This window comes from Erpetoichthys calabaricus, chromosome 5 (genome assembly GCF_900747795.2).
Source record: "Erpetoichthys calabaricus chromosome 5, fErpCal1.3, whole genome shotgun sequence".
NCBI lineage: Eukaryota > Metazoa > Chordata > Cladistia > Polypteriformes > Polypteridae > Erpetoichthys > Erpetoichthys calabaricus.
This window is the reverse complement of record NC_041398.2, coordinates 233,343,835-233,362,039: the sequence shown is the minus strand read 5'-3', so window position 1 is coordinate 233,362,039 and position 18,205 is coordinate 233,343,835. Positions and strand designations below refer to the sequence as shown.

At 40.5% G+C, this 18,205-nt stretch overlaps 1 protein-coding gene across 1 annotated transcript in view; it reads left to right on the top strand.

The window, feature by feature from the left end:
* rxfp1 (relaxin family peptide receptor 1) overlaps window positions 1-18,205 on the top strand; it is a 182,970-nt gene that overhangs the window by 12,589 nt on the left and 152,176 nt on the right. Inside the window, exon 2 of the mRNA XM_028802659.2 lies at window positions 4,410-4,565. Within this exon, the coding sequence (XP_028658492.2) occupies window positions 4,410-4,565 (156 nt within the window). The remainder of the gene's footprint in view (window positions 1-4,409; window positions 4,566-18,205) is intronic.

The window sequence follows — 18,205 nt, the reverse complement described above, 5'->3', positions numbered from 1 at the left end:
TGTATCACCGTTTTAAGAGGGGGTTTCAGAGGAGCGACCGCGTCTCCTTGGGGTGTGTTCAGCCCCGCCTCTTCACAAAGTGAGCAGCAGAGACACAAAGTGGCTGGCACATAGCGCAGAAAAGGGGGGTTGGTGAGTGGCGTGAGCTTGGGTTAAGCCCCCAATATATTATATATATATATTTATACATATATATATATATATATATATATATATATATATATATATATATATATATATAGTATCTATATATATATAAAATCCCTATGTGTGTCCAGGTGTCCGTGTGTGGGTGTCTTCTGATGAAGTGCGCATGCGCGGGCCACGGTGCGATGCGCGATATTACTGTCAGAGAAAGTTAGAGGCATTTTACGGAAATACAAACCAGTATTACTGCAAGAGGAAATTAAAGGTACACAATACAGTGATGCATATTACAGCCACATACAAGCCAGTATTACTGTCAGAGGAGATTAAAGGCATATTACCGACGCGCACGCCTGTATTACCGCCAGAGGAAATTAAAGGTATATTATGGACGTACAAGCCAGCGGACATACAAGACGGTATCCTTCAATAAGGGCGCACACAAAAAGGTGAGCCTCAAAAGGGCGACCTCAATTGGCGCGCGTAAATGAAGATCTGCACCTTTGTTGCTCTTCACATATTCCAGAGCCATTTGAACTAAATTATCTATGAACGCCTTTATTCGCCGCGCTCAATTGAGGTCGCCCTTTTGAAGCTCGCCTTTTTGTGCGCGCCCTTATTGAATAGAGTCGTACAAGACAGTATTACTGTCACAGAAAATTAAAGACACACAATACACGGCGGCAGCCCACGAAGTATGGTCAGCTCAGCAAGTAAACATCAACAAAAGAAAGGCTGAAAGAAAGAAAAATACGACCAACAAAAAGAATGAGGTCAAAGTCCCTTGCCATTTAATATAGACTGTTCCTACTAATGTTTATGCACTACTGTTCTAGCGCCCGTTATTGTAACGGGCTAAATGACTAGTATATATATAGTATAGTATATGACTAGTATATATATATATATATATATATATAGTGAGATATGCCCGAACACCGCCACACTGAGACCAGATTTTTATAAAAGCACACATTTATTTTCATCTATTGACACAGTCCCGCACAGCACACTGTGCCCCCAGCACCAATCACCCCTACTCCGGGCTTCTCTCTCACTGTCCGTGGGCTGCCTTTTCTCTCTCCACGGGAACCTCGTCCTGCTCTCACTCCCGACTCTAGCTCCCTGATGGTAGGGAGGCGGCCCCTTTTATTCTCACCCAGATGTGCTCCAGGTGCTTGATGAGGTTCTTCCGGCAGCACTTCCTGGTGTGGCGGAAGTGCTGCTGTTGCACCCAGAAGCACTCCGGGCGTCCCTGGAAGGATCTTCTTCCATCTTCCCAGGTGTGGCGGAAGTAAATGTTTCCCGGGCTCCATGAGGCTCAGGGCGCCCCCTGGAGGTGTCCATAGGCCCCAACGGGCTTGAGCCTCCTTGCTCCTCTCCTGTGGTCCTCTCCTGATCCAGGGTGGTTGCTCCCTCGTGGCCTGGAGGACATAAATGCCACCTCTGTGACAGCCTCCTGTGGCAATATATATATATATATATATATATATATATATATATATATATATATATATATATATATATATCTACACATACACACACACACACATGTTGTGTGTGATATTGTTGTGGTTCTTTTGATCATCTATGTCTTCTGCACAATATCTTACCAGTACCATTCCCTGTGGCGTCGCTGCAGTTTTGATTGTTTTGTACTAGTGGGACTGACAGTACCTTACTTTGTATTGTAAAGGATAATAAGAATAAATTTAATTGAATTGAGAATGAATTGAAAATATTCACTGTTGCAATGATCATTTATCCACCATGCTGAAATTAAAGAATACTGCCTGTTTTCCCATGTGTAAAAATTGAATTCCTTGTCAATTATTTCTTTGTATTGCTACTACCACAAATACCCAGCTATGCTCTGGTATCTTTAAAATTGATATTTCTGTTAGCAGTGGGAAAAAAATTACTGAACAAAATAATGTGGCAAATTTGTATAATTATGTTTTCAAATTAAACATCAACACCATCAAATTCATATTTTGACATTTTGAGGTATTTTGAAGTAAGGGACATATTTATATTAGCAGGCAGACCATTCCACAGCTTTGGGGCCCTAAAAGTAAAACCTTGACCTTACATTGTTATTTTATTAATCCTTGGAATCATAATCAGTCCATCATCTTGAGATCTGCTTTGTAAGTAATGATCATCTCAGATAAGTAAACAGGGCCTTGGCTATTTAAGAGTTTATATGTTAAAAAAAGATTTTGAAATCTGCCCTAAACTTAACCGGGAGCCACTGTAAGGACTTGAGACCTGGAGTTATGTGTTCCTCTTTTTCCTGTTCTTGTAATGATTTGTAATGATTTTTGCAGCAGCATTTTAGTCAATCTTACTAGAAATAAATGCATGAATTAATTTTTCGTGACCCTGCATGTTTAGAAAACACCTGAATTTTCCATCATTTTAAGATGTTTTGGATACTTTGTAATGACATGCTCGTGTCGAAGGAAATGTCTAGATTGCGGGCTGATTCGGTAAGACTAATGGTGGTTCCAATCGAGTTAAATAATGACAAAATTTATTGTTGCGATAAAGCACTTATAGGTCAGGCAGAAGCCCTCCAAAGTGGGGACAATGTACCCCTGCAGCTACCCAAGTAACCCAAAATGGTTGTCCATTTCATCTCTTAATATGCCAAATGGAGTTCCACCAGAAGGATGTTACTATCCTGTGTAAAAGTGGAATACATGGCCCCCGGAGACTGTCTCCCTTTGACCTTCTGTTATTATGGCCTACCAGCTGGGTTTGAGTTATCATTAGGGCAAAGAGCCAACTATTCCAGCTGGGATGCCGGCCAACTTCTGTGACAAAACTTATTGTAACATATCTACTCTATATAATCCTAAGCGTAAAAGTGCAACGGTAACACTTTTATGTCACGTTTTTTTGTCACGGTTTAAATCGGGCTTATTTTAAAACCTACATATATATGTTTGGTATCATTCCATTCAGAATTTATCAGACTTTAATGTGATGCTGTTAGATTTTCAGATTCTTATTCCGTTTTTAAATTATAAACTAAAATATCAAGAATTCAGGTCCCGCGAAACGAGACTTTGTGCCAAGACAATTAACCATGCCTGGGGCCGGAAATAAAAGACAAAGAGTAGATGACAAAGACAGCTGCTGTACAGGCTTTTAAATGTTCGAAGCGCTATGTGTGATGCAGATCACGTGGCACGGCAGCAGCAGTAATCCAGCAGCTGATTGAGCAAAGAGGAGGTAAAAAAAAAAAACTATTTGCTTCCCATTGTATCACCGTTTAAGAGGGGGTTTTGGAGGAGCGGTCGGGTCTCCTTGGGGTGCGTTCAGCCCCCCTCTTCACAATGTGAGCAACAGAGATGTAAAGTGGCTGGCACGTAGCGAGCATGGGGTAATCCCCTAGTTCAATATAAAACTAATTAAAGGGAAAAATGTCATTTGGAGCAGCGTGGTTGAGTCTGCCTTGCAAAAAATTGCCACCAGAACAGCTTAAATAGCAACTCCCTGTGATCTTGTATAGTGACCATCCCATCCAGGCCTTCTTTCTAATAAGATGGGTCCCAGTGCCCTAAAACTTTGAAACGATAACAGCCAGGTAAGTAAAATAGCTGAACATTACCGATTATTTTGTCAGAGGTCTTTCACTCTGCCTTGTCAAACAAACTCAGAATCTAGAGATGCAATTTTCAGTCAGCTGTATCTTTGGGCTTGAGGAGCTGTTGCCACGTCCACTTTAAAACGCTCATCCTGCTAGGCTTTGGTAGTATTGTGGTCGCTAGATATTAACACATATGGCTGAGTGCTCACCCGAGAGAGGACCGACTCAGTCACATTTGCTACATCTCAATAGCTAGAACAGAGCTGAGCCGAGTTGGCAAAAATCGTCTACGGCTGGCATAGTCCTAATCTTCTTAGCCAGCAGGGGGTTTTGTGTTCACTATTACTCTTGATCTTTAAGCCCCCTGAGCTGTCGTTATGTGTTAAGCTGAGTTTCCCACTTCTAATTCACTTGCCTTTCCACCCTTTTCCAAGATCACACTTGAAGTCGTGTTGTGTTGAAAATGTTGTGCCAAGTTCCGCTGTGACTGCCGCATAATTGCCATATGTTTGTGATTATATTCACCCCTTGAAAAATGAACGAAACAAACATCGTCAAGCATTCGGTAAAAAAGAAGCTTTTACATGAAGCCTTTTCAGTGGGTATGCCAAATGGTTCAATTTGTTCTTGAATCTGACAGCTGTTCCTTCTTTTTACTTTGCAGTTGCTTTGGTGCTGGCATCACTGAACATACCTGAAGCAAAATCCAGTTGCCCTCTTGGATATTTCCCATGTGGGAACCTCACAAAATGCCTGCCTCAGCTTCTTCACTGCAATGGTATCGATAACTGCGGCAATCACGCTGATGAAGAAAACTGTGGTGAATATTCATTTTATGTAAATTAAGCAAATTCTAAAATGTATGCTTTTAAACTTTATGAAGAACTCCTGTTTAATATCTGCTTATAGCTGTGTACATTAACAAAAGAAAGGATGCCTTTATGCCTAGTGGTTGTTCTAATGGTTCAAAGTCTAATCTGAATGTTTGGTTTTTTAATTTTTAAGGGTACTTATACAGTGTCCTCCCTAATGTTTGGGACAAGGACACATTTTCCTTGATTTATCCCTCTGTTCCATAGTTTAAAACTACAAATCAAAATTCAGACGTGATTAAAGTGCACATTGCACACTTTCATTTATCGGCATTTGCATACATTTCAGTCGCACTATGTAGAAGTGACAACACTTTTTCTATACGGTTACCATTTCAGATGTTCATATCTTCACAACTTCCCGCATAAACATTGGTATTTATTAAAGTAAACCTGACAGGTAAATGAACATGAGTATATTTGTAGCACCTCTGACCCATGCCTATGCAATATTTCAGAGCAACTGGGAATCGACGACACCGTTGATCAAACAGGGAAATGCAACCAAATGAATCAAATGACGACTCGCACGTATAATAATTCATACTAACGTAATGTGTGTTGACATGACAAACATATTACATCTCGAAAACGATGACTATGATGAAGTTCCCTTTTGAGAGGGCCAATGCTGCGTATTTGCACTAGAGAAATGCTGTGTTTTTTTTCTTCTACTTACTGTCACTTCTCAGAGAACTGGCCAACAGCTCAACAGTATCTCACCCAAGTTTAACTCCATCATGCCTGCTGTGCCATTTAGAAGGGTTTTGTTGAACCAGGAATGAACCCGTCCGTGATATCCAGGTGGTACGTGATGTCATTTTTGTGACAGGATGAGATGTCATTAATCATGTCCCATCTAAGAAGACAGATATACTATTGTTTGCAAACTTTATGCAAATTTATTCAGACTTTTTAGACCTGTATCTTTGACTTTGATTTCTGTTCAGCATTTTGCGCTTTGGTGTCTTTCTTATCTACCTTCTTATTTTGATCTTTGTTTTGCTCTTCAACAGCATCATCTTTTCTCCTGATCCCTTTAACTTTTTCATTGTAGCAGAACATTTGGATGCACCAAGCATGTGACACTGTCTATTTGAGGAGTCACACGACTTCACCTCTGGAGCTATGCCCATAGCGACCAGCTGATGCATCATGGCAACAGTTCCACAAAATGGTCTTACCCAAATAAAGAAAATGGCACTACAGTAATAGAAAACTTAATAATTAGTGCATAATTCTAGAATCTAAATAGCACTAAGGTATTTATACCCCAATGATTTCTAGTGTTCAAAAATCCTAATTTTCATAATTCAAAGAGGAAGTCGTTTTTTTTTTTAACTTTGCCTGCACATTACAATCAAAGGATGCACACCACATGCACTGGATCTGTAAGGCAACATCACTGACAACTGTGTCTTCATAATGGATTGCTGTTCTTTTGTGCTTCACGCTATATCAAAGAAGCTTATTCTTCTATTATTTTGCAAAAGGATTGTGTTATTTCACAAAGTATTATGGTAATACTTCACAGAAAAATTACACAATCTTCTTATATAATACGCTACCGTGGCTGTCCGTTTGTCTGTCCAGGTTTTAAATCACCTGTAGCTGACCTATTGACCTGAACCTTGGTACACGTATACTACGTGACCTCTACTATCCGCTTTCGGGGTGATGATTGGTTTTTGTTCCAACTAACTTCTGTTTTTAATTGGATTCCTTGCTTAGTTAAGTGAGTTGCAATTTCCTAGTTTCTCTTTTTTTGGGGACAATGTAGAAATTACAAAACTAAGTTTAGTAAATTTCAGTTAAAATGTTCTATCCAGTTATATGGGAATAATATATATATTTTTTTTTACTTTTTAACAAAATTTCATCCTGATATTCATTCTGCATTTCTAAGTGTTCTGATTATTTAATCCATTATTTACTCACTAGTGGGTCCTGATGATGAATTCACTGTTGTCTGCCCGGTGTCTGCTCTGCTTATTTTTAATTGTCATTATAAAGATACTATAAAGGAAGCAAACTACACAGAAAAAAGGCAAAATAATAGGAAACGACAAAAGAGATTTAAGCATTTAAAGCTAGAGCAAAAATATAAATATTTCTGAATGCCTTATAAGTGCATACATTATATTGTTGTGCGTTTCTGAATGCAATATCAAGAAGAGAAAAAAGACCCACTAATTAAATGAGATAAGTTATTATCAGTTATTATCACTAATCATGAATCTGGTTGTAACACAAACCTGCAGCCACAGTGGGTCCCCAGTTTGGGAAGCAGTGCTGCAGGGAATTCCATCTTTTCTCTCTTAATAATTTGCTGTTGTGTGAATACTTTATCTGTATTTAAAACATGCTTAAACTGGAAAGGCTCAGCTCTTTTGTCTTTCCGCATTCTTTTAGTCTTTCCTTATTCTTGCCCCTAGTTATTTTCACAATATCAGGTATTTTTATTTGCTAAGATAAAACAAAAAAAATTCTGAAAGCAAAAGTAAAAATAGACAATTTTAAAGTAAAAAAAAAAATAAAAACACATCAGCAGATTTAGTCATTAACCAGTTTTCACACTCTGGACTCTTTTGTCCAGCTACTAATAAACTTTAACTTCAGTGTTAGGTTTGAATATGCAATGGATGGTCTGAAAATCACCTTATGGGAAGGATTTAGGAGTCATAGTGGACTCGGCGTTCAGGAGCCATTAAGAGGGCTAACAGAATGTCAGGTTATATAGCGCCTTGGTGTGTGGAGTACAAGTCATAGGATGTTCTGCTCAAGCTTTATAACATACTGGTGAGGCCTCATCTGGAGTATGTTGTGCAGTTTTGGTTTCCAGGCTACAAAAAAGGACATAGCAGCACTAGAAAAGGTCCTGAGAAGAGCAACTAGGCTGATTCAGGGGCTACAGGGGATGAGTTATGAGGAAAGATTAAAAGAGCTGAGCCTTTACAGTTTAAGTAAAAGAAGATTAATAGAATAGAATATTTTTATTGTCAAAGTAACAAATACAAATTAGGTGCAGTCCCTGCGGTGTCAACATATAAATAAAATAAAATATAATTAAAAAAATGGATAAGAAGAAATAAGGTAGAACATAAACATTCAACATAAGACCTTAATTTCACATGAACACTATTACACAAGATGTCATCTATTGCACTGCTGCATTGGAGGTGATTAGGTGGCATTCAGTGCCCTAATAGTAACATGGTAGAAACTGTTATTCAGTCTGCTAGTCTTTGTTTTGATGCTCCTATATCTTTTGCCTGATGGCAACAGTTGGAATATGTCATGAGTAGGGTGTGAGGAGTCTTTTAAGATGTTTTCTGCTTTCCTGAGGCAGTGAGAGCTGTGCAGTTTATCCAGAGAGGGTAAAGAGCAGCCGATGATCTGCTGGGCAGTCTTTACGATCCACTGAAGTGTTTTCCTCTGCGCTGTTCTGTTGTTCTGCTATAAAACCCCACTCAGAGGCAGTAGCACAAGATACTCTCAATAAAGCAGCAATAGAAGGACACCAGCAGTTTTTGGGGGATGTTATTTTTCCTGAGGACTCTCCTTCTTCGCCAGCTCAGCTGTGTTCACACCCCAGGACAGGTCATCCATGATGTGGACTCCCAGGAAGCGGAAGTCTGACACCCTCTGCACACAGTCCCCTCCGATGTAGAGTGGTTTGATGTCTGTTTTCTTTTTCCTGAAGTCCACAACGAGCTCCTTGGTCTTACTTGTGTTCAGGAGCAGGTTGTTGTCAGTGCACCATGCTGTCAGTCGCTCCACTTCGTCCCTGTAGGCAGATTCATCCTCCCCAGATATGAGCCTCTCTACAGTGGTGTCGCCTGCATATTTGATGATGGTGTTGCTGTGGTGGGTGGGGGCGCAGTCATGTGTGTACAGCGTGAAGAGCAGGGGGCTCAGCACACACCCCTGAGGAGAGCCAGTGCTGATGCTGATGGCTGAGGAGATGTGAGGGCCCACCCTAACCCTTTGTGTGCGGTCTGTCAGGAAGTCTTTAATCCATATACAGGTGGAATACGGGAGTCCCAAGGCTAGTAGCTTGCCCACCAATCTGTGAGGGAGGATGGTGTTAAAAGCAGAGCTAAAATCAATAAAGAAGAGACGTGCGTAGCTCCCCTGATGCTCCAGATGGGACAGGGTAGCATGGAGAGCAGCAGCAACAGTGTCCTCATTATTAGCCCTGTAAGTAAATTGGTGTGCATCAAAGGTGGGAGGGATGAAGGACATGATATGACTCCGGACCAGTCTCTCAAAACACTTCATCAACACCAGGGTGAGCGCTACTGGCCGATAGTCATTCAGGCAGGTTATGGGTGATTTGTTTGGTAAAGGGAGTAAGATGGAGGATTTCAGACAGGGAGAAACTGAGGCCTGGAATAGAGACAGGTTAAAGATCTTTGTAAAGACCCCAGCCAGCTGCTCTGCACAGCTCCTCAACACACGTTCAGGGACACCGTCGGGACCTGCTGCCTTCCTAGGATTGACAGCCTGGAGCGAGCGTCTTACCTTGTGTTCCTCCACCCTAAGTGAGGGGGTGATGTTGTTGTGAGCTGCTGCTGCGTGTGTAACAGCTGCCTCTGGTAGTATCATCTCAAAGCAAAGAGGTGACCTGACTGAAGTGTTTAAAATTAGTCCAGTGAATCAAGACGGTGACTTTAAAATGAGTTCATCAAGAACACGGGGACACAGTTGGAAACTTGTTAAGGGTAAATTTCACACAAACATTAGAAAGTTTTTCTTTACACAAAGAACGATAGACACCTGGAATAAGTGACCAAGTAGTGTGGTAGACATTAAGACTTTAGGGACTTTCAAAACTCGACTTATTGTTATTTTAGAGGATTGTTATAATAAGTTTGTTATATTAAGTTTAATGTCACTGTCTCTGTGCAGACAGTTTAAATCTGTTTTTCTTTTCTTTGTACATGCATAGCTGAGCCAGATTTAGTACAAAGGGGTTCAGCATTTAGAATTGCTAGGACAAGATAGACAAAGACAGCTGGAGGAATGTATAGTCAGCCTAAAGACAGATGTATACTCTTAACAGTCAGCACAAAATCTTCTTTCCTTGTTTGGAAATGGACTATTTGCTGACGTGGGGGCCTGCACGTGGAGGAACCAGTTTAAAAGACTTGGACATCAGCCAAACACTTCGAAGCCGGTGGACAGATGGGTGATACTGTCATCCGTCCTGAAAAGCCTTCCAGCGCAGCGACGAAAGATGGCAGACTGTATAGATCGAGACCCCACCTTGGTATTGTCTTTGCCATAGGCTTCCCGTCTGTAATGCCGCGTAAATCGTCAGTAAAGAAAGCTAAGTTATTTTCTCTTATGTGATTTTTACCTCCGTATCACTATGGGAGGGATATCACCTTTTAATATCATATTGTCACAAAAACGAAAAATACTCAGATAAAGGTTTGGGGCAGCCACCCGTATAATCTGGTATCCTGGCTGCAAAAGTCGTTTTTATGTAAATAAACAGCACTGATGTGCATACAATTGAGTCCAAGACAAGACTGAGGAATTAGGACAAAGGGCAGGGTTTTAAAGGGGAAGACAGGAAGTGAGGTCATAAGGATCAGGGACGTGTTCGTTCTCCATTGGTTCGGGCCCGGACGTGATGTCAGAGGGGCCGGAGCCAGTAAGGTCTCCTTCCATTGGCTCGGTCCCGGAAATGATGTCACGAGAGCCAGGTGGAATCTCCCGGGAATGGTCTGCAGGTAAGAGAGAAAAAGAGTCACTGCACTCTGCCACCTCCCGGCATATCTCAGAACTGCCGTCACTCAAGTCCTTTAGCTGCCTCCCATGCGCACGTGTGTGACAATATCTATATAGTTTTCGGTTACTTAAAACGACGCAATTACAAAAGAACTTATTCCAACTAGGGAGCTATATCGCCCCCTAAAGGAACAGGGATTTAAGTGGAAAGGACTGGTGAGCTTTGCTGGGCTGCATGGCCTGTTCTCCTCCAGATTGTTCTAGTGTTCTATAAAGGTTATAGAAGGGACAAAGCTAACAGTAAATTAAAATTTCAGAGATATGAACATCTAGCTCCTTCTTTGGAAATGTTTTCTTTGTGTGCCTTCATTCATCTAATTTATGCTACTTAGTGATGCATTCCAGAAATCTATAAATGCGCTTCAATCGATTCCTAATTATTAGCTTTGAACTCTTACTATTTCATTTTCACTCAATTTCTCTTCATTTCAGTCTTTAAATGTAGCTTCATTTTATCTCTTCTGAAAGATTCAGCATAGATAGTTCCAGCATTCTTAGTGCTTCAAAGTAATCGTTACTCATAATTAGGTAGTCCATGGACAGTAGTCATTAATCACAGTTTTGTTGTCCATGTCCCAGTGTTGTAAAGCATGGTTTGTAAAGCTTTATTTGTGAAAAATAATGTCTTTTTAATTGTGTACCATTAACCCCTGATCTGTTGTAATATCTTACTTCACTTTAGTTTATTGCCACAATAATGCCACTTGAATAGAATTTGATTAAGTGAAGTATTTAAATAAAAACATTAATGCAAGCACACAATTTAAGGACAGTGGTAATACATATTACCAAACAGCCCACAACCAGCCAATTTATAAAAACAACATTTGAGATATAATGTTGTAAAGAACATTGGAGTCCTAAATCAGGAAAACCTGGTTTGCTGAAGAGAAATAAACACATCAGAGGGAGAAGGGACATCGGGAGCAGCACCAGTGTAGCCATTAGAGACCAGCTCACTGGTGAACCTATCACCGGTCACAATGAGATGGAAATGGACAGTCCAGACCTTCTATGCTTTAATGACACGAGGAGGTGATGTTGTGCAGAGGATCTTAAAATTTTTAATCTGAGGATCAAAAAGAGAAAATTAGTACCATACTGGGACTCAAAAAGAGTATTACTACCATAATGACAATGGGGCCAATCATAGGCAAGATACAATGGCCGTTGTAGAAGACCATTCCAGCTACAGACAGACACTGAGACACACAATGTTTGAAAGCACACTCTTTTATTTTGTGTTTCTTCTACAGCACACAGCACAGTGTACCAAACAGCCCAAACTCCTTCTGTTTTCCTTTTCCGCCTCCACTCCTCTCCCGCAAGCTCTGTCCTCTGCCACCCGACTCCGGCTCCCCGAATGGAGTGAGGCGGCCCCTTTAACACCTTGAGGGCTAAATATTTTTCCAAAAAACTCAGTTTTCTGGAAAGCACACAAAGCAATGGTCTCACACATAAGTCAACATAAAACGTCAGTTGCTATGTGCCATGGCTGCTGTTGGCGCATGTTCAGCATCTCTGGCAGCAGTGGCTGCGTGGGGGCACCCTGTTGGTCAACAGGAATGCACGGTGGGCCAGCTGCCTGGCTGCCTTCGCACAGCAGGTAGGTGGTGGTGACGGTTCCAGTGTGACTCATTGTGGTTTGTACCTCTTGTCATCATAAGTGGTGGTCCTCCCAGGCAAACGCTGCTGTAGGTGCATCAGCTACACAAAAGTGTTCAGCACCACAATCAACTGGGGACCAATCGAGATGATGTTGGTACCTCACTTTTGTTTTTGATATCCATCTTCAGATCACCTGCATCAAACTCGGAATCTGACAGGTCAGAGGCCTATTCAACAAAATTACGTAAAACATCCATGGATTATTTTGCTTTGCACATTCGCTTTGGTCTCTCGCCAGATGTCAGTGCCATTTTAGAGGCTGTATACTCTTCGCTACTCATAACCACGAGTAGGGAATCGAGATTCAATCAACAAAGCTATGTAACTTTCCTTCTAGCAAAGAGAGTCAAACTAAAATGTAAGGGTAAATTTTGTTGCAGTTTATAGCTGACTAGACAAAGAGCCCGCTTCGACAACGTAAGATGAAATGGGCATGAGTTTGTGTCAGCAGTGTATGAAGAACAAATGATAAGTAATGAAGAAGTTGTTTTGTAATGATTGTAGTCCGCTTTACTCATTACTGTACAGGCTTGTACTGTTAGTTGATGAATTTTCCAGGCCTATAGTATAATATTGAATGATGAATGTTCCAGTACAATATGGAAAAGTATTAGCACCACAAACCTGATATAGGTGTATTGAATGAATGCGTAATTGAATCAGAATGCGTAATTAGGCCTTGAGCTGTAGTCGAAATCGCCTTTCAGGCCTCTAGAGCTTTAATCAAAGTCGCCTTTCTCTTTGAATTAAATCCGCTGCCTGCCGCGATGTTGGGGTTGGATGTCGGTCTCGTAAGGTTTTTTGGGCAGCTGTGCACAGGGCGACTGCGCATTCGGCTTCGGACGGACGTGAGTGAGTGAGTGAGGAGGCAGGCGAATTATGTATTAAGATTACCGTCCTCTACTACTGAATTTTGACAAAAGTCAATATCAGCCCTGAAAGAGTAAATGTTTTGCCAGGATGTGCTCCAGGTGCACCCTGATAAACCTCCTGCAGCACTTCTTGGTGTGGCGGAAGTGCTGCATGGGCACCTGGAAGCACTTCAGGTGCATTTGGTTCCACTTCCGGCAGCACTAACTGGGGTAATGGAAGTGCCGCCATCCAGGACTCCGGGATCGTCTAGGCGTGCCCTGGCGGGGGCCACTGATGTAATCCAGGCGGGCTGCCTCTTGCACCCCGGGGAAGATATTATCCCTCTCCTGGTCCTTCCCTTCTCTAGCCGTCCCGGTGGGGCAAGGTTCCCAGTCATCTGCCACAACGTATAATAAAAAACGTCTTTCAAGCATCTTTCTCATATGAATATTGTTAAAAGAGAAATGTGGAAAGCAAACATATCTGCAATATAATAAAACACTAAAGTCTGCGTGTCCAGTCCCTCAGCGTAATCTGACTAATTAGTTTGGCTTTGGTGACTCATTCGAAAGAGGAAGTGCGAGTGTGAGACGCACAAGGAGGAGTAAAGACGCATGCTGAGGGAGTCATCTTCAAAGACAGAACGTCTAAAATCAGACAAGGGGTGAGAAAGGCGCCTCAAACATAATGACAGAGTCTGAGAAGCAGGCTTTACAGGAGCGCGCTAGAAAAAGGAAAAACCGTGTGAAGAGACGTCAGACATACGCGAATATGGACGAAAAGCACCCAAAGTACACATAGGCCAAGAGATAGCAAATATGTTTAAATTTGTTAATGAAGCAATACTTAGCATTCAAAGCAGGAAATAGATACCTGAAGTACATCACTGCCAGTGCTAATGTTTAGTGTAAGATTCAGGAAAATTCTTTAGAATGGAACGCGATGATTTTTGAAAATGGTCACTTAACACTTCGTGCTAGATAATGAATAAATTAGCCGAAACATAATTATTAGATGCAGTTTATTGATCTTGTCTTTTTAAAAATAACCTCTACCACTGCATTTTTCTAAAAATGTTCACAAACAGTACCAATTTTCATTTCAACAATCCAATAAACTGAGTTAAAAAGAAAAGGGTAGCAAAATTATTCCTAAAAAAATGAATGCACTATTTCAGTGTTTCTCAACCTTTAAGTATTTGTGACCCGAAATTTCATAACAGCTTTAATGGCGCCCCCATAATGTTTTAAAAGGAGCCCACTAATACCAATTTGTTCTTTTTTAATTAATGATATATCATAGATGCGTATTTTATTATACCTACTTAAATTTTATTGACATTTATCTAACTCTATATTTATTTTTCTAGTATCAGAATGTAGTTTAAGTGAATTTGCTTTGGTTTCAATAGATGTATTTTTCATATTTTCAATTCTTGCTTTCTTTTTTTCACATCTTTGCACACCCCTTTTTGTTACTTCGCGCCCCCCTAGGGGGGCCCGCCCCACAGCTTGAGAACCACTGCACTATTTGTATTTTATATGGTTGTTAATAATAATAATAATTCATTACATTTATATAGCGCTTTTCTCAGTACTCAAAGCGCTATCCACACAGGGAGGAACCGGGAAGCAAACCCACAATCTTCCACAGTCTCCTTACTGCAAAGCAGCAGCACTACCACTGCGCCACCTGTGAAGACGAAATTAGTATAAATCTTCATAAAAACACACATCCTTCACACTACCAGTAGATTGAAAACCATTGAACCACTTTAAAATAGTGTTACAAGATGGAAACGATCCTTACTAAGACATCATATTCTTAATGCTAAATCTCCTTGGCACCTCTGTTAAAGATTCAGAATCAATGTACGCTTTAATGGCAAACACGCAAAGATGCACTTGCCATTTTTTTATGGCTGCTGAAACTGCATACGACACTGCCACAGCACTATTTATTTCCACCCTATTCAGTCACCCTCCACAATATTGAAAATCGTCACATTCTTCTGCCACACTCAAAGTTTTGTTGTAGCTAAACCTCACAGGTATGCCTGTATCATTCCCTCAGCTCTCTTTCCTTGTCACACATCTCAGTCGATTGTTTCATAGTTTGTGACAGGGGAGGTCTTGTTGCAGGGAATATTTATTACATCTCTATACCGCAGAAAGCAAAATGCATTTAAGAAATGCACAGGATAGATTTAAAGGCAAATAAAATGTTAGGTTAGATTGAATATACAATATCAACAGAAGTTATGTTCAGAATATATAATACACAACATCTGGAGTGTTGCGTGCAGTCCTGGTCACCATGCTACAAGAAAGCCATAGCAACACTTGAAGTTGTCCAGAGTGAGAACAACCAGGTGCATCCTGGGATTTAAGGACATGTCCTACTGTGACAGACACAGAGAATTAAACCTGTTTAGTCTCGAGCAGAGAAACCTAAGAGACCTGGAGACCTAATCCAGATCTTCAAAATTGATAAAGTAGATTCAGCCGAATTCATTCAGCTTAAAGGTGAATCACATAATTGAGGACATCAGTGGTAATTAAAGGGAAGTGCATTTAAGCACATCTTTACGCAAATAGTTGTGGGAGTCTGGAACAGAAGCAGAAACCTTAACAACATTTAAGAAGAATCTGAATGAGATATTAGGACAACTACTAGCTAAACAAACAAGCCTGATGCTGTTTTTCAACAAAAGCTCTCTGAGATGCGTCAACAACGTTGTATGCATACTACATCAATGCTAAATAGCAGGTAGTGTAGCACTCACCACTGAACTGAGCTCATGCTTGGAAATCCTTCGTCTGTGTTCCCTGCAATTTGTCCTGTAGAATGGTCACATTTTGGATAGAATTAGTGCAGAAGTCTTCATGAATAAAAATGCTGAAAACTAGAATTTCTCTGTATGTGAGTAGGTGCTGTGATGAAATCTGTCACTCCATGGCCTGAAACACGTCTGTCTTCTAGCGTAAGTTTTAAATATCAAGGATATGTGTAGAAAATGCATAGAAAAACGTATAAAGCACAAAAGAAATGAAAATAACAGTCAAAACACTTCACACCTACAACAACACACTTTTATAATTTGCATATAACCTGCATGTCTTTGGACTGTGGGAGGAAACCGGAGCACCTGGAGGAAACCCATGCAGACACGGGGAGAACATGCAAACTCCACGCAGGGAGGACCTGGGCAGCGAACCCGGGTCTCCTAACTGCAAGGCAGCAGCACTACCACTGCACCACCATGCTGCCCATCTATCTATCTATCTATCTATCTATCTATCTATCTATCTATCTATCTATCTATCTATCTATCTATCTATCATATAGTGCCTTTCATATCTATCTATCTATCTATCTATCTATCTATCTATCTATCTATCTATCTATCTATCTATCTATCTATCTATCTATCTGCTAATGGATGTTCTACCAGTTACTAAATTCAACATACCACATTTTCTACCTTGGACTGTGAATGTTTAAATGAAGTGCTCAGTATTGATAAGAAGTCCAATTATTGGCGCAGTGGGTAGCGCTGCTGCCTCGCAGTTGGGAGACCTGGGGACCCGGGTTCACTTCCCGGGTCCTCCCTGCGTGGAGTTTGCATGTTCTCCCCGTGTCTGTGTGGGTTTTCTCCGGGCGCTCCGGTTTCCTCCCACAGTCCAAAGACATGCAGGTTAGGTGGATTGGCGATTCTAAATTGGCCCTAGTGTATGCTGGGTGTGTTTGTGTGTGTCCTGCGGTGGGTTGGCACCCTGCCCAGGATTGTTTCCTGCCTTGTGCCCTGTGTTGGCTGGGATTGGCTCCAGCAGACCCCCGTGACCCTGTGTTCGGATTCAGCGGGTTGGAAAATGGATGGATGGATGTTTGTCTATAATGATCCAAGAATTCAATTTAAGCAGACAAATGATATGTTCAAATTACTGAGTTTATTAATTATTTGACCATTTCAACAATTTTTGCAGATGCAGTTCATCAGGCTGTCAGGCTGATTAACATATGCATGTAAGAATTTCACTGTAATCTGCATGTGACACAGTGATGGGCATTTCGATTATCTTTACTGATTAATTTCTTTCGAACTTTTGATTCATTTGATTCGTTTGATTAATTAATTCATTTAGATAGATAGATAGATAGATAGATAGATAGATAGATAGATAGATAGATAGATAGATAGATAGATAGATACTTTATTAATCCCAATGGGAAATTCACAATTTAGAGACTTCCGTATAAGGGATGTCTGGGATTATGCATTATTTTGATATATATGTGTGTATATATAAATAATAATAATTTTGTATTCATTTATATATAATTAATTATATATGAATATATACTGCGGTGGGTTGGTGCCCTGCCCGGGATTGGTTCCTGCCTTGCGCCCTGTGCTGTCTGGGATTGGCTCCAGCAGACCCCCGTGACCCTGTGTTAGGATATAGCGGGTTGGTGAATGGATGGATAAACATATAATCCACCTTAATAAGACCCTAAGTGTCTGGTTGCTATGTCTCTGTCATTCCAAAAGATGGCGCATCACAAACATTTTTCGTAATGAAATACATTGCATTTGTCATTCCAACAGATGATGCATCACAAACATTAACACTGCTTTTACCAATCCTATACCTAATGGCCTAAAATAGAGACATTGTTATTGCATGCTGCACTGCAGACATTAATGCTGAGGTCTACATTGATTACTTAGATTTCAACCCGTCTTAGACAGGTAGTATAGACAGTTAATTATATATTTAATATGATATAAAGCATAATTAAGAAAAGGCATTACAGAAGGAGAATTGTGCAATTCATAATGATTTGTTCATGCATGAAATAAAAGAGAATTATTAGCCTGAATTTCAGAAAGTTATTTGTTCACTAATGAAATGAGTAAGAATCATTGGATTGGTTCTCAAGTATTGATTTGTTAGATGAATGAAATGAATGAGAGTCATGTACCTGGGTCTTGGGTAGTGACTCAATCACAAATCAAATGAATGAGAATCATTAGACTGGTTTTTGGGTAGTGATTAATTTGCAAATCAAATAAATAAATTAGAATTGTTAGCCTGATTCCCGGGTAGTGAGTTATTCGCAAAATCAAATGAGTCAGGCGGTTCTTGTCCGTGCACTTTAAATGTCTACCAGCATCGGCGAAACAAAAAATGCTGACGATATCATGTAGGATGTGCATGTGCTTTAGCTCCACTGAATTGATTCATTAACGTTCACAAATCAATGT